The sequence below is a fragment of the Lissotriton helveticus genome, chromosome 1_1 (assembly GCF_964261635.1).
Source record: "Lissotriton helveticus chromosome 1_1, aLisHel1.1, whole genome shotgun sequence".
NCBI lineage: Eukaryota > Metazoa > Chordata > Amphibia > Caudata > Salamandridae > Lissotriton > Lissotriton helveticus.
The window spans coordinates 1,709,079,927-1,709,106,876 of NC_136057.1; the positions used below are offsets into that span (position 1 = coordinate 1,709,079,927).

Here is a 26,950-nt window from a genome sequence, read left to right on the forward strand (position 1 = left end):
GACTTTTTAACATTGTTCTGTATCTGATCAGTGGAAAGCAGGAATATGGAAAGCATTTCAATCTGTAACAGGATCCTTCAACAAAAGCCCAGTTAACCTTAGATGCTACACTGTGCTCTCCGATCCATTTCATTCAGTTTGTTATTTGTAAAATAATATGTGCCAAGCCCAAAGTTTTTCACAGAAGACCACGATTGGCGCTACTGTATGCTAGAGTGTTGAATATGAAGGCTGGGTAGTCTTGATTCCACCTCTTGCCTCTTTAATCCACCACGAGACAGCCTCTGCCTCTTTACTGGACTCTTGTAGGTTCTTTTCCACTCCTGCTTTCTCCCTTTGTCACAATTTCTACTTTTTTCTTCTTCCTCTTCCTTTCCCACTCGTGTGTTTTTCTCTCTTGGTCAAAGTCTGATAAAGAAAAATAAGTGCAGGTGGGCCCCACCTGCAATCACCAACTTAAAGCAAGCACTGATTATAACCCTCGACAGATTAAAATGTGTTTCTGTTTATTACTAAGTACAAATATAAATTATCGAAACATCCTACTCCTAGTTTAGGGGATTGCACCAGATGAACTGGGTCCATATAAAGTCTTAAATTGTGTCTCCTGCTCTGGCCTTGCCAGGATTGCTTATTGCATGCTCTCGTTTCAGATTCCTCTCTGTAGAACAAGAGCCATGATAGCTTAAGCCTGAGTCTAGATGCAAAACTCTGTTTTGCGTTGTGCGTATATAAATGTGTTTCCCGTCAATCTTTCATATACAATATACACAGTGGTGAGATGATGTGTTTGGCCAAGGTAGTGTTCAAGAGCCCTACAAGTGGATGAAAATTCCAGTGGGAAAGTTGTGCAGGTGCAGCGGTGATTGCTCTCACACTGAAGCTGCTCTCTGATAGAAGTCCAGCGGTCCTGATCGTCTAGGAGTGGATTTCCCTCAGACCATGCTCTCGAGGTTCTCCTTCGTCAGGTCCTCCTGATCAGGCAGAGAATGCTCCTTGGCATAGACCTCCTGGTAATCTCGCAGAACCTTCACCACTTCCAGATGGTCGAACTGTATGGCATCGCGGAGGGGGTTGTTACCCCATCTGTGGAAGAGGAGACAACAATGTGACATTTGAACCGGGAGAAGAAGTTTCTGGATTGGGACGAGGGGCACAGCTCATTTGAAAGTTTCCTCTCCAGACATCTCGAGCTACCCCAATGTGTCATATGGGAGTAGCTCATCCTTTCCAGGATTTTTTGGTGCGCATTCTAAAACTTGCAGTTCTACTCCTCCCCCACACCCCATCATAAAGTTCTGAGAGTAGTGGAATGCAAGTATCAAACATGGACTGGATGAGGTACTCGCTCTTGACAACTGACACCTTAAGATACCTGGATTGGGAGAGTTACTCGCAGTAAGCCAATAATCATAGATGCACACGATGATCAGTTCAAGTAACGTTTATTCAAATAGAAGGACGTCCTTACACAAATGTCCAGCTAGCTCTTCACCCACCAGTGTCCTGTACCAACAGTCCTTTTCAACCTCCCCCCAACACTATACCTGCACCCCAACAACTGCATACTGAAGACACTTTACTATTTCATAGACCTCCTCAAACATTCATTACACACTCATGGTACCACAATATTCACACGTGACATGGGTCAAACTGGAAGCACTCGACTGGATTGGCTTCACATTCATCCGAGTGGACTGCTTAAGATCGTAGTCGAGTGAGCTACTTACACCTGACGGAGGTTAGGTGGAGCCCTATTGATTGGATGTGTGTTGTGATTTATTTACAATATCAATGCTGTGTTTTTATTAGGCTTCTCTTTTGATCCTTTGAGACTCTATCTGCTGTGCTCGAGCCATACTTTTTGGCTCACGCCTCTGTCAAATTCTTTGTCTTTTATTGCTGTATTATTTGTATTGTTACTCCATCTTTAACAGTTGAATTGGAGCGCTGTACCTCCCGCACATACTAATAACACACAAATAGCTTTGCCTCCCTCCATAAAAATGAGCTACTCACACCTAGCAAAGGACAGCTCAAGATTTTGGGACTAAGTGAATTACTCAGACTCAGACTCAGAGATTTAATGTGAAGTGACCGAATGTGATCTGGTCTATGACTTTGTTAGCATTCTGACATTTGCAATTCTGCTTATACCATTAAAAACACAGGGGCATATTACCAACAACTAGCGATAATTATCGCTATGTTGGTTTAGCGGCGATATTTGTATCGCCGAGCTGCGGCGATTTTTATCGCTTAGGAACCTTGCTATTATCAAGGTTTATCTCCTAAGCGATAAAAATCGGCCGAAATGCATGAATATCGCTGAAAAGTCAGCGATATTCATGCATTACCGAGCGAATGCTCTTAGCCATGTTATCCACCTCCCATTGGATAACATGGCTAAGAACTGCTCAGGGGCAGGTGTTAGCTTTTGGAGATGTTCGCGCTTAGCGCGAATATCTCCAAAAGTTGGCAATAGGAGATAGCGATGTTAGCGACTGTTTCCAGTCACTAACATCTTGGCACGCCCACTTTGCATGTCATTAGTGATAAATTTCTCTGACATGCAAAGCGGGGCCCAAGATGGTCGCTATCTCCTACTAGCTGTCGCTAACTGATGTTAGCGACAGCTAGGTAATAGGGAGATAATGTTATCTCCGCTTTCTTGGCTTTTAAAGCCAAAAAAGCGGAGATAAACCCCATTGATAATATGCCCCACAGTGTTATAAGTGTCGAACTACAAAAGGAAACCAGGACTGGATAATCTTGTAGCCGATGAGGCAAAGCTTGCGATCTACTCATGCACCATAAATGCTTCCGGACTGCCCATGTTCCTAACTCTTGAAGGACATTTACTCAGTCATGTCATTTCAAGAGCCTGGTGCTCGCCTGACCTGGAGGTGAAATCTGGAGGATCTCTGAGTGTACTGCTCCTTCGGAAGGATGTTAGGGCTAGGACGGTCAGCACCATGCCCGGGGTGCTGCAATACTAGCAGCATCATCCTAGACTGCAAGGATTATTGGCAGGTGGATAGCCAGGAGACCTTTACACAAGAGCCAAACATCTGAGCAGGAAGCAGATCATAGAGCATTCATTCAATAAATGTTCAATTACCATATGAAGACTTGTATGTACCTTTAAGCACACAACAAAAGCAGCTCAACCGATACACATGTCTGCATGATTGTCTTTATTCTTGGAATCTTAGCACCTTATTTTTATTACACTAGCACTGGATAGTTTTTTTTACCCTTTATGACATGTATTGAATATTCTACAGGACAGTTTTTGTTTGATTAATTTTTTTGTCTCTTTTTGCATCAATTGTAAGGCTTGAATCCACTCAATATATATATATATATTTTTTTTTTTTTAAAGTCTGCATGATTAGAACATGAGACAGCATAATAGTACAAGGAGCGAAAATGTGAATGGGCTTCAACTGTGGGTGCAAGGACCTAAAAAACTGCAAAGTGAGGAGCCCTTGATACAAGGTTCTAACTATGGGCAGACAACCTCTGAACAAGCAGCTAAAATCCGACTATGTAGAATCTATAGTCCCTAATCCTAGCATTTGGATAGGTAGCAACCCTTGGTACAGTAAGTCATGGCATCTGGATGGGCAGTAGTCCTTAGTATGATTACATAGGTAGACAGAATACCTTAGTCAATAGCTGCATGAACAGAGGAACATAAGAGAAGGAGTCCTGACATCTAGAAAGCTATCAAACTCTAGTAAACGGGGCTCATGTTGATGGGCTACAAGCTGTTCTAGGAAAACCTCTAGATTGCCAGCCATTTTAAGTACAAGGCCTACAGCATCTGGAAATTAGGACATTGAGTGCTGACAGCTGGGTGTGCATCAGGCCTCTGCACTAAGCGCAAGTGTGGGTTTAATGGCAGGCCATAATACTAAAGCCTAACAGCACATGTATAGACATCACACTTAAGTCCAGGTGTCAACATCTTGATTGGTTCAATCCTATGTACTAAATGGTCTGTCCCCATTGCAGAAGAAAGACTGCTGACATCTAGGTACCGTTCACCTCTTGTATGGTCTGCTGCACATCCAGATGTTAGCTCACTGTACTAAGGTCTGCTCTTTATCAGGATGTTTGCACTCCATATACTGATAGATAAAGGCATCAAGACGGGTGGCGGTCCTTAGTAAAGGATGCCAGTATTTTGGAGGTCAGCAACCTTTAACACAAGAAACATAATATGGATAGGTATCAGGCATTTGTACAAAAGTATTAACAGCTGGATAGATAGCGGCCTTTAGGGCAAGGGGCTAGCAACATCTGGATGGGCAACCACTTTTAGTTCAAGGTAACGCCCTCATCTGGAACAGCAGCCACCTTTAGTACAAGGGGCTAACATCTGGATGGGACCTAGCCTTTAGTTCATGGCTCGGTAATTCTAAATATGGGACCCAGATTTCCCAAAAGGTTGGCTTTGTACCTGAAAAACAGTAGTAACTTTTACTTCAAGGAGCTAAAACTATCTTGGTGGGTAGCAGAAAATAAGAAGGCACAAAGCCTTTTTAACAAGGATAGTTATCCTTTTGGAAAGTCAGCCATGGTTAATACAAGTGGCTCAGCAAACATGGATGTTAAGCATTCCTCTAAAGGAGGGCACAACATGTGGATTAGTGGCAGCCATTGGCTAACAATAGCTGCATGGATGGCTGCCTTTACTACTAGAATCTAACAATACTGGAAAGGCAGACTCCCTCAGATTTTGGGTCATAATTCTGGCACTTTATTTTGGGGTCCACATGTCCAGAACATCTGGCATGTATCTGAAGAAGGACATCTCTAGTGCCTCTTTTGGAGACTCCCATAGCATCTGATTAAATGATGCAGCAAGAGATGATAAGGCCAAGTACAGCACCACACTTACCTATCTTTTACGAAGGGGTTCACCCTGCAAGCTTCAATCAGAAACATGACGACATCCAGGCGCCCTGTAAGCACAGTCGAAGAGGACATCAAAGCCAAGCCAAGGAGGGCTAATGCATATTTCTCCTTTTTATAAAGCACAAGCAATTATGGATCAGATACTTTTTAAGCATTCCCTATGCTCTTAGAAAATGGAATAGAAGGAAAAGGGAGGTAAACACGCAGTGCACTCAAGTGGGGAGAATGATGATTACAATGCATGTGTGCTGGTTGTGGAACAGTAGAGCAAAGTACTAAGGCCTACGTTTTGGTTCAACGCAGTGACCAAAGTTGTGTCATAAAGTATGAGAGAAAAACTGTGCCATATCTATTAAGATACAGCAAAGTTTATTTCTCCCCATGCCTTGGTACACTTTAGGCTGTCATGCAGCAACACATACACCCTTGCAAAATAGTGTAAGCCTTTATGCTTTCTGCCAAGCATAGGTTTTGTATTGGAAGGGGACCTCTCCAATTAAAAATCTGTGCATTAATATTTCTCAAACCTAGTTTTTGTGCTGTACAGTGCAGCACACATGCAAAGTTGGGAAAATTTGGAGAGTTTTAAAACTTGCTCCACTGTTAAGCCTGCCTCGAGGATGCGCATTTTGTTTGTGTAAACCCATGTTGGTAGATAGAGATTTGAGTAAAAACCTATGAGCGGTTATGTTATGCTATTTACTTTTATAAGGAGCTCAGCTACCCAAGGGTTTCCCGGCGCCGCCTGAAAGAGATCATAACAATCAAAAGAGAGATGGAAAACCTATTGATTAAAAAGCCAGGTTTTCAGCATCTTACGAAAGTGTACACAACTGGATTTGTTCCTCAAGGACAGAGGAAGAGAGTTCCACAGGGTCGGACCTAAATAGGAAAAAGATTGGCCGCCTACCCTGGACAATCTATGTCTCGGAGCCGAAAATGTTGTCTAGTTGGCTGAGCGGAGAGAGCGAGAGGGGACATACAGTTGAACAATGGAACTCAGATATTTGGGGGCCTTGCCTGTTTTAATTCTGTGCATATAAGGTAAGGTCTTGAATTTAATACGATTTTCCACTTTTAACCAGTGGAGTTCATGCAAGGTACTGGAAACAGGTGCAGTTTTAGGGATCAGGCAGAGCTGGAAAGCAGCAGCATTCTGAACGACTTGCAACTTACGAATGACCTCCTTATTGGCTCCAAGAAAAAGGATGTTGCTGTAGTCCAGGCGAGAGGTGGACTCCTGGACTCCAGTTCTTTTTGTAGAATTCAGCAACATCCATAAAACATTTTTGAGCCATCTAAGTATGGAAGAGCATGTTGCAGCCACCTTTATTGCTTGAGGTCTCATCGAGAGGTGGTCATCGATGATGAATCTCAAATTCCGGGCTTGTTTAGTAGGGTGAGGGGGAGCACCCAATTCAAGGGGCCAATGTTGGGGACACCAAATCTATTATTCCCCAGGATGAGCACCTCTGTCTTCTCCCCATTGAACTTGAGTGAATTAACTTGCATCCACTGCATGATTTTACTAAGCCCAACTTGAAGAGAAGAGGGCTTAGAAGCTCCTTTAGCAGAGAGGGAGAAGACTATATGGGTGTCATCAGCGTAGGAAAAAACCGACAGTCCTACCTGCTCGGCAATGTCAGCCAAAGGTTTAACATAAATGTTAAACCATAAGGGGTTAAGAATCGAGCCCTGAGGCACCCCATAGGGGGAGGCATGGATTTTGGAAGCTGCTTTTGAGGAAGAAACCTGAAACGTACGGTCCAACAAATAATTTGTCAGTCATTTCAGGGCAGATCCAGTCACGCCGATGGATTGGAGAGTTTGCATAAGCACGGTATAAGATACCGTGTCAAAAGCGGCGCTCAGATCCAACAATATGAGCGCCACAGTATCGCCAGCATCCAAGCCACTACGCATCATTTCACTAACTCCTAGAAGTATAGTTTCTGTTGAATACCCTTCTCTAAACCCTAATTGGGATGAGCTTGTGAGTTTCCACATAGTGAGTTAGTTGCAAATTCACATGTTTCTCCAATATCTTGGAAAAAACTGGGAGCAGGGAAAAGGGGCGAAAGTTGGATAATTGAACTGGGTCAGCGTTAGGTTTCTTTAACCGCGGGAGGACCATCGCATGATTCCACTCAAGTGGATTCAGGGCTTCCTCTAAGGAGACATTTAGTAGCTCCCTGATCAACTGCAAAGCAGGTAGCTCAATTTTTTGCAATATGGTAATAGGAAGCAGGTCAGAGGGGAACCTGATTTAATACTTTTTAAAATGCGACTGAAAGAAGTAGTATCAAGCAAGGTCCATTGTTCGAGTGTGTTTATACTGGCCTCCTGGGCATATGACTGAATTCTAGAATGAAGTAAGGCAGGGGTAGCCATGCATTCCTGCGAGGTAGAGATCTTAGAAGTATTTAATCTTGAATAGATTTCTTCCACTTTGTCAAGAAAAAACATCGCAAGCTCCTGACACTGCAATTCAGAAAGAATTGGTTGTGGAGATTGACTGGCTGTACCGGAAAGTTCTTTAACCAGTTTAAACAGAACTTTAGGGCAATTTTGGGCATTAGAAACAGTAGCACTAACATAATCGGCTCGAGCGGCATTACAGAGAGAATGATATCTCTTTTTGACTAATTATAGTTCGCTTTAGATTCTGGGGTATAGTCCTTCCTCCAGCATCTTTCTAACGCTTTACACTTACTCTTTACTTTTTGTAGAGTGGGTGAAAACCAGGGAGCCAGAGGACGATGATTTTTTACTTTCTGCGAGGAAGGAGGGAGACAGATATCAACAGAATTAAAGATCCAATTCATAATAGTACCTACATAGGTCATGGAGGGCAGATTAATGGGAGGCATGGTTTCCTTTAAAAGATCGTTAAAAAGATCCATGTCAAATTTACTCCAGTTTCTAGAGTTAAGTTTATTCCCTTAGTTGGGCACAGTTTGATTAGTCAATTCTGTCATGACCCTAAAGTCGACTAGGAAATGATCAGACCAAATGACTGGGAGGTCCGGAGCGCAGCGCAAACTGAGGTTATTTGAAAATATTAAGTCTAATAAATGTCCCGCTGTATGAGTCGGTCCTGAATTCGAAAGCACAAAATTCATGGCTGCCAATTCAGAAATTAAGGAGGTGCTAACAGGACAGGTTGGATCATCAAAATGAATATTTAAGTCATCTAAAATTGTAAAATTAGCTGCACTAAGCAGATAGGGAGCAACCAGATCAGGAAATGTAGAAGCCCACAGGCCAGCAAGGCCAGGTGGACGATAAAGTAACATTCCTGAGAAAGTAAACTGAGGTGTTAGGACAAGTTTAGAAGTCATGGCCTCACTATCCTTCCAGGTTAGCTTATCAAATTGACACGTAAACCGATTATTAAAAATAATGGCCAGCCCACCACCCATTTTTCCTTCACAATCTCTTCTTACTAAAGAATAACCATCTGGGAGTGCAGCCGCTACATCAGGGCCTGAGCTTTCATGGAGCCATGTTTCCGTTAAAAAGATGGCATCTGGGCGTTCACTAGTTAATGGAAACATCCATGCATCACCCATGGTAGCCCCCCTTGAGGCACACTAGCGCAAAGTAGCACGTAGCACTACTTTGCTTTACCTCTGGGCCACGGTATCACTGGCTGAACTGATCCATACGCCAAGATTTTAGTTCACCAAAAATGTTAGCCCTTCCATGGCACTAGCTCACCTACCCTCTGCCACTGCCGATTTGGAATGTTTCAGCAGTATTTTCTTAGGATAAAATTTGGGTGTTGTTTAGACAAATGTGTTGTTTTCTACCTCTCCACAGCCTCTTCCTTGGTACCTCACGCAATATTCAAGATTTTGGGGGAGGAATACCCTGCCCATAACAATTGGGGGGTAGAGGTACCACCTGTGTTCAAAATAAAAAGTGGGGTTGCTCTACAATTGCAAGGAACTCCAGCGGGATTGAGGCAAAAACAAATCCCCTGGGCCCTACATCATTATGAAAGGGGAAGGGGACACTCCCCTCCCCCAGCCGATTACAGCCCCGGGGACCCAAACCCCTGGGGCTGGCTCCACTTTGGTGTCCATGGGAGCCCACCCCAGGGACACATTTTTCCTGCCAGTAAGAGCGTGGGCAGGAAAAACTTGTTTGCTCCCACCAGATGGGAGCTGCAAATGTGCTCCAGCTGGGTGGGAGCAGACATTAGTTTCCCTGTCTGTGCGCTTGGGCACAAGGAAGCTCAGATTGCTCCTGCCCAGTGGGAGCAGAGAAAAGAACTGGGGCACCCACATTGGGCCTTGGGGCATGGGTTACACAGGGCTGCAAAGGCTCAGAGGGAAGGGCTGTGCTCTTCCTTCCATTAAAAAATAATATGTCCCGGGGTTTTTAATGAATTTTGGCTCCGAGGATGGGGACACTGGGGTCTGTAGAGGCTCAGGAAGGGGGGGGGGGAGCACGTGCCTCTCCCCAATAAATGTAAATATATATATATTTTTTAAATTGCCGTCTATCACCGTGGCCCCCAACACAAAATAAGGATTTGGGTGTCCTGGGTGGGAACTGAGACACCAAAAAAGAAATGAATAATAAATGAGCACCAGAATTCACTTAATTATTATTTCACTGCTCCTTGCAAGGAGCACCCCATAATGCATTGCAAGGGCTTTAGAAACATATTTTATTCAGCCTGGTGGTGTTCCTAGTAGGGTGGGAGCACACCAAACATTTTTATGTTGTGGGGGGCTGCAGGGAGTTTAGTAGCCCCCCTTCCCAGCAAAACTTTTTAAAAACCGTAAGTCTCCTGGGTCACTGAAACTGTGACCCCCGGAGAGCTTACCATATTTTTTAAAGCACTCTTGGTTGGAACTTTATGTTCTTTAGCTCGAGTGCAGAGCCCCATTGTTGTTGTTCCTATGGCTGCACTTTATGGCTCGAAAAGTGGGGAAAAAAAGACAACGACATATGAAGGATTTTTTTTAAATGAAGCTTAATTATTTTTTTACAATAATCACTTTTATTAAACATTTAACTGTTTGTACAATATTGAAATATACATTCCAATTATTGTTCATGTTCTGACAAATACAGTACATGTAGATATTCCGACCCTTTCATAAAGCCAATAGGCCTATTTTTTATATTTTGGTGTTCTGACATTTTAACAAAGTTAGTAGCTCTTGCTTACTTACAATAACACTGCTTATATTCAGCTATGTGCGTGTGTGAGATTTTGGGTGCCAGGCTTTGCACCCACCCCCCTGCTATGCATGGCTTGTGTGCCATGCTTAATTTGTAAAAAAAGAAGTGCAGGTGCTATACATTTTGCCAAGGAGACCACAGCCCACTTCTTCCTCCGGTGAGCCCCACTTTCAACACTCTCACTGCCTCAGTCTCTATCTTCTAACCTTAATCTGTTGTCTGTCCCCCTAAGTCTTTGCTCTAAGAGTCTATCCTCTCACCTCTCTAATTGTTTTCTAACATCGTTGTCACACCTAGTGTGTTACCTTATTAACTGCATTTCTGATTTGCCTTCTATTCATTCTACCCCTGCCCTTTTTCTTCTTCACGTTTATCCATGCTTTGCTCTCTCCTCTCGATCTTGGCTCTTTACTATCACTCTTATAGCAGTGATTAGCTGTGTCTCCGTTTTATCATTTGTCTGCTTTTTTCCCTGTATCCTGTCCTCTACATTCTTTCATTCTATCTTCTCTCTTCTTAATGCTCTCTTCTTCACATTATGGCTGCTTTCTCTTTGTATCTGATTTGCTCTCCTTTTCTTCTACTTAGCTCCGTCTTATCTCTCTCTTCTCCTGTTGTTTCTTTCTCCTCTTTACTCCTGCTCTCTCTCTCATCTACAACACTGCTGTTGCCTGTGACCCCTGTTGTCAGCCTGTACATATCCCTGCTATTTTGAAATCTGCATTTTCCTGTTGTCTTTCCTAAGGAAGAGGAAGATGACGTGTTTTACTTTCTTACCTACACAGAGTGCAAAAACAAAATGTACACCAAATGAAAATGCATTTTTTGCATATATTAATCAGTGCAGTATAACTGGGTCAGAAATTGTAGCCCCGGCCCCGTGGAAGAAGTGCCGGTGCAGAGCACCTGAAAGCACCTGCTCAAATTAAGCACTGCTTGTGTGCAGCAAATGGGTCACAAGCAACCCAAGACATGTTTTACCTTAATTGTGGAATGTCATTCAGGTGTAGCTTAGTTCCAGTGTCTCAATAAGCACCTGACCCATGTCTGGGCATACCACTCCCACTCAAGGCCAGTCCATCCAACACCCAAAAGGTGCTGGGAGGAATGCTTGCAATAAGTCTAACCATTGGCAATCGCTCAGTCGTTCTTTTTTCTACCAATCATGTCATGTCTTATTTTCTTCTAGACCTGCCAGTTCCTTAGCTCAAATCAGAGTAATAGCCTACATAGGCCCTCATTACACATTGCATGGTACTGGCAGGATGCAAACTAGGCACCCATAATTACAAAAATTCCCAATTGCATGGGATTTTACACCAGCGTGGTAAATGGGAGCTGGGGCTTCTATGAGGAGGGCATGGAGGGGTGTGGCGGTGGAGAGGGAATGGAATGGAAGGATGTGAGGGGAGAGGATGTGGCCAAAAGGCTAGTCCGGTCAACCTCAAAGCTGGGGAACCGCGTTCGAGTCTTGGCAGGAACGCTCAATATCCTCTGATTCTGGACAAATCACTTAATCTCCCTGTGCCTAAAAAATGAATGTATCCATCTGTAACACAACTGGTGTTCATGTAAAGCACTCTGATACCTTTGGGTTGAGTTTTTGCAAAATAAAACTTTTTTTTTAAAAGTGTAGTGGTGGGAAATGGAGGCTTGGAGATGAGGCCTGGTACTGTTGCAGTCAACACCCAAAGCTGTGTTTTTTACAGCCAGTAAAAAACAGGTGCACTGTTCCACACCTGGGGAAACCGGTTGAAAAAACACCAAGCCATTTGTAATTGGGCATAGTAGAATTCCATCCCAGAAAACTGAAATCTTTCTACTCTTTAAGAGCTGCAAAGCTACATGTAGTGATTACAGCCCAAAAGACATAATGCCTGGTATGTATCTGACTTGGAAGGAAGCAGCAATAGTTACCCTTGCTTGCCTTTTGTACAATTCCGCAAAAAAGACATTGCCAACAATATAAGTGCTGTGCAGAAGGGAATCCTCTCCTCTCCACAGAGAAGTATATGAGACAAAGGTATAAAAGGATACTAGAATTAGGAAGGGGTAGCACACACAAGGGACTGGCCGCTGAAGGGACATTCAGAACAGCTGCTATCTGACTGAAGATCCAACAGCTTTGCAACATATGCAGTGAAACTAACATGTTTTGGCGTAATAGACTTTAGTTTGGTATCATAACCAAGCACATGCAAATAATAAGATGGCTGGAAGCATATATGCAAATTATGTTGCATTTCGACTGAGTAGGAATGCGTGAGGAAATGTTTTGGGATTTTCAAGCAATTGTTCTGATTTCGGTATTGACTGCTGAGATTTTCAGAGGTATCATCATTACAATGCACATGATGTGTAGCTGAATAAATTACTGTAGACAAATATCAGCTAATGTGTGTTTACTATTCCTAGAAACCAGGGTGGGGCCGTGTATTTACCATACCCCCTGCAGATATTAGATCCTCTGATAGGGTTGTCTGACTCCTAACACTTCCTATCTAAAAGAGCATAACTTGTTAGAGAGAGGAATGAGATCGAGCTACCAGTTCTGACATTCTCCGAAGAGGGTGTAATATGTACTCTTCCACTTGGGGCTTTGGAGATCTACTAGGTGTGCCCCCTAAACATGGGAAATACCACACTCCCATAATGGGAGGTGGGAGAATACATGTGAATCTACAGCACTATATGTGAAATCCCATGTTATAGGTAATTCATGTTTTACCATTTACAGCATGTGATTCTGTAGAACGCATGCGGTGCATACACAGAAACGTAGTACCGCAACCTCTAAAGCTATGACGTGTAAACGTGAGGGAACTGCCTGGAGCAATGTTTTTAGCTCTGCTTCACCCATCTGCACTACCGAAAGAGCCTGAATTTCAATACAATAACATATAGTAAGGCCTGTAGTGAGGAACGTTAGCAGCCTTATAAATGTCTGCCGGTGGTATGTTACCTAGGAAAACCATAGCAGCGCCCTTTTTACGAGTAGAGAGTACGTTATAAGCAGCATGCAGTGTGTGTTTAGCTTCAGCATAATGTAGTGGAATGTACCTAACAATCCAACTTGCAACATCTGGCTTTGAGACTAGTCGACAAAGATACGGTGGTGTGAAGGCAATAAAGAGTTGTTTCATTTTTCAGTCTGTACGAGTGTGCACTGTGTAAACCATAATAGCCCTTCCAACACCCAAAGTGTGTAGAGATCTCTCATCAAGGCATTGGAGCTTAGGATAGAAAGGATGAAAGTCAATAGAATCATTCCTTTTGTATGGAGCAAAAACTTGGAGGGCAACAGTGAGCACCACCAACAAAGTCCAGACCTTCATCACCACCTGTCTGAGGAACATCCTCTAAATCCACTGGCCAAACACCATATGCAACAACGACCTAAAGTAGCTGACTTTTCAACTCCCTACCCATGAAGAAATCATGAAAATACACTGGGGCTGGATAGGTCGCATCCTCCACCAGCCCATGTCAAACACCACCAGGCAAGTCCTGACCAGGAACCCTCAAGGGAAAAGGAAAAGAGGAAAGCCAAGAAACACCTGGCGCTGAGGCCTCAAGGCTGACCTCAAGGAGATGGGCTACACCTGGAGTCAGATTGAAAGAAATGCCCAGGACTAAGATGGCTGGAGAGTCCTGGTTGACGGCCTATACCCCAGGAGGGCTGGTAGGCATAAGTAAATCAAGTGATTGACGAACATGTAAATGTGAGACCACCTATGGTAGAAAACAAGGATGAGCGTGAAACATTAACTTTTCATTATGAATCTGAGTAAATAGCTCTTCACTAACGCTATGGAGGGAAGTGATGGCATCCAAGACCACCACTTCCTAGGAGAACAAATGAAGAGAGCAAGAATGTAGCGGCTCAAATAGCAAGGACAACATTGATATTGATAGTGGTGATACCTTGGGAAGAATTTCCCCTATGAACGTTCTTGTGTTTGGAATGTGAAAAATACACTGGTGTTATTTGTCTTGCAGATATGTTGCAATTACAGTTAAATGAACACATATGGATCTATATGCCAAGTCATTTTTTGCATCTGATAAATATAGCTGAATAAATGTTGAACTGTGAGCATTAGAAGATCCACTTTTAGAATAGTGAAATAACTGGCAAAGCCTTTCCATGTTGATGTATAAAATGCTCTAGTGGTAGTCCTTCTAGCTTCCTTTAACATTTGCATACATTCCTGTGGAAATTAGAAATAACCAAATTCTATGACCTCAGATACCAAATCGCTAGAATAAGGGTCTTGGATTCAGATGTACCAGTTGTCCATGATGCTGACTGCACAAGCCTGGATGTAAGGGAAGTCTTTTACGTGGATCTATTGACTTCTCCAAGATAAGGGAATACCACTGCTGACAAGCCCACATTGGAGAGATGTGAATGAGTGTCATTGGTCTTGCCTCGTGTTCCACAATAAATACGGGGTCATTGGTTGTGAGGGAAAGGTGCATGCAGATGCCACAGATCCGTCTAACCATAGTGCATTCCGCAGAGACTAGAGACAAGTGTAATTTCTTTTTGCCTAATTAGTGGAAATTTCAGAAAAATTATGTGAAATAATGTTAAATGCAAATCTGTCACTTTGCAATATTTTTTTGCGCTAAGTGCATTCTCTTGCCCATACTTGACACGAGGATGCACTTGAAAAAAAGCGCAAAAAACTTAAGTGCCATGAAAAAGAGGCACTTTTTTCAGTGCTCCTTCAATGGGATTTTTTTATCTGAGTGACCCCCAATTTTGTAATGCAACATTATTGTGTAATTTCACCAAATTCATGTAAACGTCATTGCATAAAATGCTGGAAATTATGTGAATTATGAAGCGTAATTTTAATTTCGCCCGGGCTTAGTGGATACCTGAAGGCAAAGCAATGGCCTTTGCATGAGTTGCAAACAGAACTATGTTGGGGGCCCTCAACGCTGAAAGTGTAGATGTATAATCTGAGAAGTGATCTCCCATTTGTGCATCTCCGGATGATGTTTGTTTAGGAGATTGGCATGTGGTGCAACATTTCCTCCATCTTCTTTCACTGGTTTCAATCAAATCTTACCAACAGGGACTAAAGAGCTGATAATATGCCACTACATTGCGGCATCAGTGGCTACCCGCTTTTGTGCTGCACTGGCTTCCTTTAACCAAGGGTAGCCTTTATGTATGTGTGTGTGTGTGTTTGTATTTATATAGCGCACTTCTACCGAGAGGTCTCGTAGCGCTGTATTCATACTGCTGTGGAACCCATCCTGGCTTTCTTGTGAAATGTCCACTCCTGGGCACCCCCAAGGTGAAGCCAGGCCTCCAAGCGCTGCTGGGGCCGTTGTGGAGATTAAGCAAGCTATTGCCCAGAGTCACACAGTGGGACCCATGATTAGACTAGGCACCGAGGCGGGAATTATCAGGTCCGGGGAAATTGAGTCCAAGAGCCACCAAGGCGGGAATTGAACCCTGGTCCCGGGCCAGACCTCTGCATCAGGGTCTGCCGCTCTAACCATTGAGCCACGCTTTAGCCCGTCCCTTGCACGAAAGCCATTTTTCTTGTTGTGTGCACCAGCAATGAGACGGGGGTTGGGAACATTGCCTTTGATATAGTGTATCATGTGGAGCAGGCTTGCACTCCTCGCGAAGTGTGGTGTGATCGCTCGTGTTTAACAGCATCTTTAAAGTTCACTCTGCAGACTGTCTTACGCGCAGGCCAATGCTGATTAGGCTTTCAGTTTGGGGGTTTCTATAAGACAATCATTCTCTTCCTCCTCCATTTGTGGTAGAACATTGTGTTGGTGTGTCTTTATGAGGATAATCGCATATTATGTTGTGGCTTCATCAGGCCGAGAAGTCTTTATAGAACATGATTCTAAAGATTCCTCATCCTGGGGATTGGCCTTATAACAATACCATAGTTAATTCTCATTCTCTACCTCTTCTAACTCTTGATACAAAGGCAGGAAATCCATAGACATGTCATCCTCTGTAGGAAGAGTTGGCAATGGGGAAGAAAGTCCTGGAACAGTAGCTGTCTTTTGTTCTTTAGGGGTTTCAAAAGCCCTAATGTCAGGAGATATCCTCAGCTGTATGATAGTAGTGTTTAGGTCGAGCCTATGACACCACACCTGTGTAGTTGAAATATACCTAGTGTCAGTTTACTACGAACTTACAGATGGCAAAGTCCTGCCCACTCCTTACCATTGGTTGGCTTTTTGTCGTTCTCATTTACTTACTTTTTATTAGATGACTGGCCTTCTCCTGACGTAAAGTCCATAAGGCCAGATCCTATCTTGAGCAGGCCAAGACTCAATTTTCTCTATTTTTGCAGAATCTTTGACATGTCTGCCTTTGGCATAGATGTCATCACTCCTTATCTTTCCAAGAAGCTGTGAAAATGTCAGGTCATTGATATGACACTTGATCCGCCTAAACTGACCTTGCTAGAACACCTGATGTGACATCAGTCTAGGACTTGTGTCTTGTTATGTCTATTTCAAGGTGAGATAATACCAAACAGTGTAGTCTGAATTAACATGTTTTTACCTTATTTGTTTATAAGAATGTGTCTAAGACTAGCATATTGATACACACAGGTTATCACAGACATTCCTAAGGTTATGTCAGAAATTATAATCTCATAAAATCAAGTATAAACGGCTCTCCAATGGACCACTTGTCAGGAGAGCTCCTTTACCCTAGATTATTGCACAAGATACTACCAGAAGATCTTGTTATGTTATTTTTAATTTGTAAAGCGCACGTATACCCGGAGGTGTCTTGGCGCTATGGACAGCGGAGGGTCTGCACTGACAACTAGTTCTGGAACAGCCAGGTTATGTTATGTTATTTTAGACTGCCATGATTTTGCCGCATATGTTTCTGCACTGAAAGGGAAGAGAAGCTACTGGTGTGTCTTTTCTGCTCAAGGGAACACCGGCTCATGGCTGCTGATGACAAGAGCATTTTTTTGTAAACAGATATACAGTGAATTGATTATCCCTCAGAACCTCTAGATGCAAGTTATGCTGCTCCATGCTTTCCTAGTGTAGCACATACAAGCACGTTTTAAGGTGTTAGGCTGCTAGATGCCATTTTAACTATGGTAGAAATGTTAATTTTATGCAGTCTCGCTTGTAAGATATATTGTACACAAGGGGTTTTCGACCCACCCATTCCTTATTATTCATTGCCATAACTGTCACTCTTATTTGCTGCCTTCTAACTGGCCAGCACCTACTGGCTTCACTTCCTCTTCTTTCAGTTGGAGCATGGACCAAGTACTGATCGCTTCAGTTTGACTGCTGTCCTTCAGCTGATCCCGCTGTAATTGAGGTACTACTTTTATTTGGTCTTTTTCCATGTTGTCCTTGTTGTACTACTTGCCATTTGTAGCTATGGTTTATTATTACACACACTGCAAAGAAGCTCCATTCTCCTTTGAAATGGATCTTTATTGTGACAACATGTTATCTGTTTTATCGTGACAACAGATGTTATCTGCTTCCAAATGCATTTTCACTAAGACATGAGCATGACCGCAATTGCTCGGAATCCTAAGGGTGTTGAGTCATGACCTAACTAGCATTTGTGTCTAGTAGATCTGCCATTGCTTTTTATTCATGCTGGACAGTATGTGTTTTGCCGACTTTGGCAATGATTTATTGTCATGCTCTATAGCAGCATGGCTAAAAATAATAATGGAAAAAGGACTATGATGCCTCCAGCACTAATATACTTAAACAAGCATTAGAAATGCAATCGGGCTCGGATTTATTTGAGTTTGAGCTAATGGCATTGTAAATGCCAATGTATTGTTGCTATGTGTTATGGAGTGTGTTCATGTGGTGTGTACTGCCAGTGATCTCCTTGTGAGTGTGAGAATATTGCACCGTTACTGCCTGTGTTGTCCTTCTTGTGAGTGTGAGAAGCTTGCACCTCTGCTGCCTGTGGTCTCCTTGTGAGTGTAAGAAGCTTGCACCTCTGCTGCCTGTGGTCTCCTTGTGAGTGTAAGAAGCTTGCACCTCTGCTGCCTGTGATGTCCTTCTTGTGAGTGTAAGAAGCTTGCACTGCTGCTGCCTGTGATGTCGTTCTTGTGAGTGTGAGAAGCTTGCACAGCTGCTGCCTGTGAGTATGAGAATATTGCATTGTGCATCTCTGTGCTGTGCCTGTTCTTTATAAGGGACTCTTGCTCTGTTGCTGCTGCTGCCTTGGCACAGTACCTGCTGTGAGTGTGTGAGGGAAGCTTGCACCGCTGCTGCTTGTGATGTCCTTCTTGTGAGTGGGAGAAGCTTGCACCTCAGCTGCCTGTGGTCTCCTTGTGAGTGTAAGAAGCTTGCACTGCTGCTGCCTGTGATGTCGTTCTTGTGAGTGTGAGAAGCTTGCACCGCTGCTGCTTGTGATGTCCTTCTTGTGAGTGGGAGAAGCTTGCACCTCAGCTGCCTGTGGTCTCCTTGTGAGTGTGAGAAGCTTGCACAGCTGCTGCCTGTGATGTCCTACTCACTACTCTACTCTACTCACTACTCACTACTCTGCACTCACTACTCACTACTCTACTCACTACTCTACTCACTACTCACTACTCTACTCACTACTCTACTCACTACTCTACTCACTACTCTGCACTCACTACTCTGCTCACTACTCACTACTCTACTCACTACTCTCCACTCACTACTCTGCACTCACTACTCTACTCACTACTCACTTCTCTACTCACTACTCTGCACTCACTACTTTACTCTCTACTCACTACTCACTACTCTACTCACTACTCACTACTCTACTCACTACTCACTACTCTACTCACTACTCACTTCTCTACTCACTACTCTGCACTCACTACTTTACTCACTACTCTACTCACCTCACTACTCACCTCACTACTATACTCACTACTATACTCACTACTCACTTCTCTACTCACTACTCACTTCTCTGCACTCACTACTTTACTCACTACTCTACTCTACTCACCTCACTACTCTACTCACTACTCTACTCACTACTCTACTCACTACTCTGCACTCACTACTCACTACTCTACTCACTACTCTACTCACTACTCACTACTCTGCACTCACTACTCTACTCACTACTCTACTCACTACTCTACTCACTACTGTACCCACTACTCTACCCACTACTCTACTCACTACTCACTACTCTACTCACTACTCTACTCACTACTTTCTACTCACTACTCAACTCACTACTCACTACTCTGCACTCACTACTCACTACTCTGCTCACTGCTCACTACTCACTACTCTACTCACTACTCACCTCACTACTCTACTCACTACTCTACTCACTACTCTACTCACTACACTACTCACTACTCTACTCACTACTCACTACTCTGCACTCACTACTCACTACTCTGCTCACTACTCACTACTCTGCTCACTACTCACTACTCTCCACTCACTACTCTACTCACTACTCTACTCACTACTTTCTACTCACTACTCACTACTCTACTCACTACTCACTACTCTACTCACTACTCTACTCACTACTCTACTCACTACTCTACTCACTACTCACTTCTCTACTCACTACTCTGCACTCACTACTTTACTCACTACTCTACTCACCTCACTACTCTACTCACTACTCTACTCACTAATGACTACTCTACTCACTACTCTGCACTCACTACTCACTACTCACCTCACTACTCTACTCACTACTTCTCTCACTACTCTACTCACTACTCTGCACTCACTACTCACTACTCTGCACTCACTACTCTACTCACTACTCTACTCACTACTCACTACTTTGCACTCACTACTCACTACTCTGCACACTACTCTACTCACTACTCTACTCACTACTCAACTCACTATACTCACTACTCACTACTCTACTCACTATACTCACTACTCTACTCACTACTCTACTCACTACTCACTACTCTACTCACTACTCTACTCACTACTCTGCACTCACTACTCACTACTCTACTCTACTCACTACTCTACTCACTATTCTACTCACTACTCTGCACTCACTACTCTGCACTCACTACTCTGCACTCACTACTCACTACTCTACTCACTACTCTACTCACTACTCTGCACTCACTACTCTGCACTCACTACTCACTACTCTACTCACTACTCACTACTCTACTCACTACTCTGCACTAACTACTCACTACTCTACTCACTACTCTACTCACTACTCTGCACTCACTACTCACTACTCTGCACTCACTACTCACTACTCTACTCACTACTCACTACTCACTGCTCTACTCACTACTCTACTCACTACTCTGCACTCACTACTCTGCACTCACTACTCTGCACTCACTACTCACTACTCTACTCACTACTCTACTCACTACTCTGCACTCACTACTCTGCACTCACTACTCACTACTCTACTCACTACTCACTACTCTACTCACTACTCTGCAGTAACTACTCACTACTCTACTCACTACTCTACTCACTACTCTGCACTCACTACTCACTACTCTGCACTCACTACTCACTACTCTACTCACTACTCACTACTCACTGCTCTACTCACTACTCTACTCACTACTCTGCACTCACTACTCACTACTCTGCACTCACTACTCACTACTCTACTCACTACTCTACTCACTACTCTACTCACTACTCTACTCACTACTCACTACTCTGCACTCACTACTCACTACTCTGCACTCACTACTCACTACTCTACTCACTACTCTACTCACTACTCTACTCTACTCACTACTCTACTCACTACTCACTACTCTACTCACTGCTCTACTCACTACTCACTGCTCTACTCACTACTCTGCACTCACTACTCTGCACTCACTACTCACTACTCTGCACTCTACTCACTACTCTACTCACTACTCTACTCACTACTCACTACTCTGCACTCACTACTCACTACTCTACTCACTACTCTACTCACTACTCTACTCACTACTCACTACTCTACTCACTACTCTACTCACTACTCAACTCACTACTCACTACTCTACTCACCACTACTCAACTCACTACTCACTACTCTACTCACTACTCACTACTCACTACTCTACTCACTACTCACTACTCACTACTCTACTCACTTCTCCTCTCCCTACTCTGCACTCCCTACTCTGCACTCCCTACTCTGCACTCCCTACTCTGCCCTCCCTACTCTGCCCTCCCTACTCTGCCCTCCCTACTCGGCCCTCCCTACTCGGCCCTCCCTACTCTGCCCTCCCTACTCGGCCCTCACTACTCTGCCCTCACTACTCTGCCCTCACTACTCTGCCCTCACTACTCTGCCCTCACTACTCTGCCCTCACTACTCTGCCCTCTGCCCTCACTACTCTGCCCTCTGCCCTCACTACTCTTCCCTCCCTACTCTGCCCTCACTACTCTGCCCCCACTACTCTGCCCTCACTACTCTGCCCTCACTACTCTGCCCTCACTACTCTGCCCTCACTACTCTGCACTCCCTACTCTGCACTCCCTACTCTGCACTCCCTACTCTGCACTCCCTACTCTGCACTCCCTACTCTGCCCTCACTACTCTGCCCTCACTACTCTGCACTCACTACTCTGCACTCACTACTCTGCACTCACTACTCTGCCCTCACTACTCTGCCCTCACTACTCTGCCCTCACTACTCTGCCCTCCCTACTCTGCACTCTGCCCTCACTACTCTGCACTCACTACTCTGCCCTCACTACTCTGCACTCTGCACTCTCTACTCTGCACTCCCTACTCTGCCCTCACTACTCTGCCCTCACTACTCTGCACTCACTACTCTACTCACTACTCTACTCACTACTCTACTCACTACTGTACCCACTACTCTACCCACTATTCTACTCACTACTCACTACTCTACTCACTACTTTCTACTCACTACTCAACTCACTACTCACTACTCTGCACTCACTACTCACTACTCTGCTCACTGCTCACTACTCACTACTCTACTCACTACTCACCTCACTACTCTACTCACTACTCTACTCACTACACTACTCACTACTCTACTCACTACTCACTACTCTGCACTCACTACTCACTACTCTGCTCACTACTCACTACTCTGCTCACTACTCACTACTCTCCACTCACTACTCTACTCACTACTCTACTCACTACTTTCTACTCACTACTCACTACTCTACTCACTACTCACTACTCTACTCACTACTCTACTCACTACTCACTTCTCTACTCACTACTCTGCACTCACTACTTTACTCACTACTCTACTCACCTCACTACTCTACTCACTACTCTACTCACTAATGACTACTCTACTCACTACTCTGCACTCACTACTCACTACTCACCTCACTACTCTACTCACTACTTCTCTCACTACTCTACTCACTACTCTGCACTCACTACTCACTACTCTGCACTCACTACTCTACTCACTACTCTACTCACTACTCACTACTTTGCACTCACTACTCACTACTCTGCACACTACTCTACTCACTACTCTACTCACTACTCAACTCACTATACTCACTACTCTACTCACTATACTCACTACTCACTACTCTACTCACTACTCTACTCACTACTCACTACTCTACTCACTACTCTACTCACTACTCTGCACTCACTACTCACTACTCTACTCTACTCACTACTCTACTCACTATTCTACTCACTACTCTGCACTCACTACTCTGCACTCACTACTCTGCACTCACTACTCACTACTCTACTCACTACTCTACTCACTACTCTGCACTCACTACTCTGCACTCACTACTCACTACTCTACTCACTACTCACTACTCTACTCACTACTCTGCACTAACTACTCACTACTCTACTCACTACTCTACTCACTACTCTGCACTCACTACTCACTACTCTGCACTCACTACTCACTACTCTACTCACTACTCACTACTCACTGCTCTACTCACTACTCTACTCACTACTCTGCACTCACTACTCTGCACTCACTACTCTGCACTCACTACTCACTACTCTACTCACTACTCTACTCACTACTCTGCACTCACTACTCTGCACTCACTACTCACTACTCTACTCACTACTCACTACTCTACTCACTACTCTGCACTAACTACTCACTACTCTACTCACTACTCTACTCACTACTCTGCACTCACTACTCACTACTCTGCACTCACTACTCACTACTCTACTCACTACTCACTACTCACTGCTCTACTCACTACTCTACTCACTACTCTGCACTCACTACTCACTACTCTGCACTCACTACTCACTACTCTACTCACTACTCTACTCACTACTCTACTCACTACTCTACTCACTACTCTGCACTCACTACTCACTACTCTGCACTCACTACTCACTACTCTACTCACTACTCTACTCACTACTCTACTCTACTCACTACTCTACTCACTACTCACTACTCTACTCACTGCTCTACTCACTACTCACTGCTCTACTCACTACTCTGCACTCACTACTCTGCACTCACTACTCACTACTCTGCACTCTACTCACTACTCTACTCACTACTCTACTCACTACTCACTACTCTGCACTCACTACTCTACTCACTACTCTACTCACTACTCTACTCACTACTCACTACTCTACTCACTACTCTACTCACTACTCAACTCACTACTCACTACTCTACTCACTACTCACTTCTCCTCTCCCTACTCTGCACTCCCTACTCTGCACTCCCTACTCTGCACTCCCTACTCTGCCCTCCCTACTCTGCCCTCCCTACTCTGCCCTCCCTACTCGGCCCTCCCTACTCGGCCCTCCCTACTCTGCCCTCCCTACTCGGCCCTCACTACTCTGCCCTCACTACTCTGCCCTCACTACTCTGCCCTCACTACTCTGCCCTCACTACTCTGCCCTCACTACTCTGCCCTCTGCCCTCACTACTCTGCCCTCTGCCCTCACTACTCTTCCCTCCCTACTCTGCCCTCACTACTCTGCCCCCACTACTCTGCCCTCACTACTCTGCCCTCACTACTCTGCCCTCACTACTCTGCCCTCACTACTCTGCACTCCCTACTCTGCACTCCCTACTCTGCACTCCCTACTCTGCACTCCCTACTCTGCACTCCCTACTCTGCCCTCACTACTCTGCCCTCACTACTCTGCACTCACTACTCTGCACTCACTACTCTGCACTCACTACTCTGCCCTCACTACTCTGCCCTCACTACTCTGCCCTCACTACTCTGCCCTCACTACTCTGCCCTCACTACTCTGCACTCTGCCCTCCCTACTCTGCACTCTGCCCTCACTACTCTGCACTCACTACTCTGCCCTCACTACTCTGCACTCTGCACTCCCTACTCTGCACTCCCTACTCTGCACTCCCTACTCTGCCCTCACTACTCTGCCCTCACTACTCTGCACTCACTACTCTACTCACTACTCACTACTCTACTCACTACTCACTACTCTGCACTCACTACTCACTACTCTACTCACTACTCTACTCACTACTCTACTCACTACTCACTACTCTACTCACTACTCTACTCACTACTCTACTCACTACTCAACTCACTACTCACTACTCTACTCACTACTCACTACTCTACTCACTACTCTACTCACTACTCTACTCACTACTCACTACTCTACTCACTACTCACTACTCTACTCACTACTCTACTCACTACTCAACTCACTACTCACTACTCTACTCACTACTCACTACTCTACTCACTACTCTACTCACTACTCTACTCACTACTCACTACTCACTACTCTACTCACTTCTCCTCTCCCTACTCTGCACTCCCTACTCTGCACTCCCTACTCTGCACTCCCTACTCTGCCCTCCCTACTCTGCCCTCACTACTCTGCCCTCCCTACTCTGCCCTCACTACTCTGCCCTCACTACTCTGCCCTCACTACTCTGCCCTCACTACTCTGCCCTCACTACTCTGCACTCACTACTCTGCACTCTGCCCTCACTACTCTGCCCTCACTACTCTGCCCTCACTACTCTGCCCTCACTACTCTGCACTCTGCCCTCACTACTCTGCACTCACTACTCTGCGGGTGTGTGGTGGTGGTGTGCGTGGGGTTGTGTGCGTGGGCATGCGGTTGTGTGTGTGGTTGTGTGTGCGTGCGTGTGCGGTTGTGTGTGTGCGGTTGTGTGTGTGTGCGGTTGTGTGTGTGTGCGGTTGTGTGTGTGTGTGTGCGGTTGTGTGTGTGTGTGCGGTTGTGTGGGTGTGTGCGGTTGTGTGCGGTTGTGTGCGGGTGTGTGGGTGCGTGCGGTTGGGTGTGTATGGTTGGGTGTGTATGGTTGGGTGTGTATGGTTGGGTGTGTACAAGCCACATCGTTCACACTGAGCTCTGTATATAAAGGTCATGCAATTTGTACATGCGATTTTGAAAGTAATGTATTTCTGAGAGCAGCACCCATTTTTTTTTAGATACCTGCTTACAAGATAAACCATATCTTCTTTACAAAGTAAAGGAGGCCTTCCCTTTGTAGGGAAAAACAATATAATTCTGTTAAATGAGTGAACGAAATGCATTGGGGCAGAAAAATAAAAGGGAAATGAAGCAGGAGTATAGTGTGCGTGAAAAGGAGAAGGCTGTTAGTGCAAGAAATCAGTGGCTAGGCTTGTATGAGAAGCAGGAGGTGTGGGAAAAGGTGTGAGGGGGAAGTGAATGCGTGGGATCTGCGAAGGCTTTGTGTGAAAGGGAACTGTTGACATTGGTCACAGGAGGATGTACCAGTGTCTGCTTGGGCAGTGAGTGAGTGATCTGGGAATGAGTTTGAAAAACTGGTATGAACATTAGGGTGAAGCAAGTCTCTAATGTTAGGACACTGAATGATAGTACAATGAGTGATCTGGTACAACGGCAGTAGGAATCTGGTAACCGGACTGTGAGAGTAAATGTGAGGCTCCCAGTGAGAGGAAAGCGAGGTGGAGTGTTTTTTTTATGAAAGGGTGGAGAGAGTGAGTCATGGTGACGAGACAGGGAGCGAGTGAGGAATCTGGCAATAGCTGGGAAGATGCAAGGGATCTGGTAAGAGGACAACGAGAGCTACTGCAAGGGGTCTGTTATGAGGGCAGTAAATTAAAGTGATCTTCTATTTTGACATTAAAAGTTTGAGTTCGGGTGAGTGGGCACGAGTGCTTATCAAAGCACTTTGTTTGGTTTTTTACTTTCAGCTGTGCTGCATAGCAGCCAGGCTGCTGTACAACATGGCTAAACATATCCCTGACAAAACCAACAGATTTTGTATAGGAGAGTCCTATTTGCTTTGCCAATGCTTGTTTAGCCTACCTCAGTCAAAGAGCAGGCGCGGGTTTGCCGGCGCGCACACAGAGCTCAAGGGAAAAAAAACACATCAGTGCACACGCTCCCAGCACCATCTGCCTTCAATTACCGGCACCTCGGACAGCTGGTAATTGAGGATTTATGTATTCTTCTGCGCGTGTCCGAACACTTTATGCAGGAAGTGGACATTGCAAAAATTCCAAAGCCCTATGGCGTGCTGCCTTACTTAAACACAGCCTTGCCTGGACCAATTACCATTCACATGGCAGAATACCACACGCAAAAACAGCGCGCTTTCTGGAATGCGGCAGCCCACAGCCCTATCTGAACTTTTTTTTTTTATAACATTAGAGCTCGGAAGCCCCGCCCCACTTCGTGTGACGTAGGCCCGAGCCCTAAAAAGGGGCATTAGCCTTGGCTGCTTCATAGCTCTTTTTTAAATTAGTTTTTGTCCCAATGCAAAGTATCCACGCCGCTGTACAGTACGGCTACAAAATATTGTCAAAGCCAATAGCTCTCAGAGGCAAGACCTATTAGGTTTGCCAATGCTTGTTAGTT

The 26,950-nt window shown here is 44.6% G+C and overlaps 1 protein-coding gene across 2 annotated transcripts in view; it reads right to left on the reverse strand.

Moving 5' to 3' along the window:
- Positions 1-489: 489 nt before the first annotated feature.
- The window catches only part of GLS2 (glutaminase 2), a 324,314-nt gene continuing 297,853 nt past the window's right edge, over positions 490-26,950 (reverse strand). The window contains exons 17-18 of one of the 2 annotated variants that reach the window (XM_078689104.1): positions 4,913-4,976; positions 490-1,086 (exon numbers count right to left, since the gene is read on the reverse strand). In XM_078689104.1, coding sequence (XP_078545230.1) covers positions 936-1,086; positions 4,913-4,976 — 215 coding nt within the window. In that variant the 3' untranslated portion in view covers positions 490-935. The remainder of the gene's footprint in view (positions 1,087-4,912; positions 4,977-26,950) is intronic. The other variant, XM_078689105.1, reaches the window with a different exon arrangement.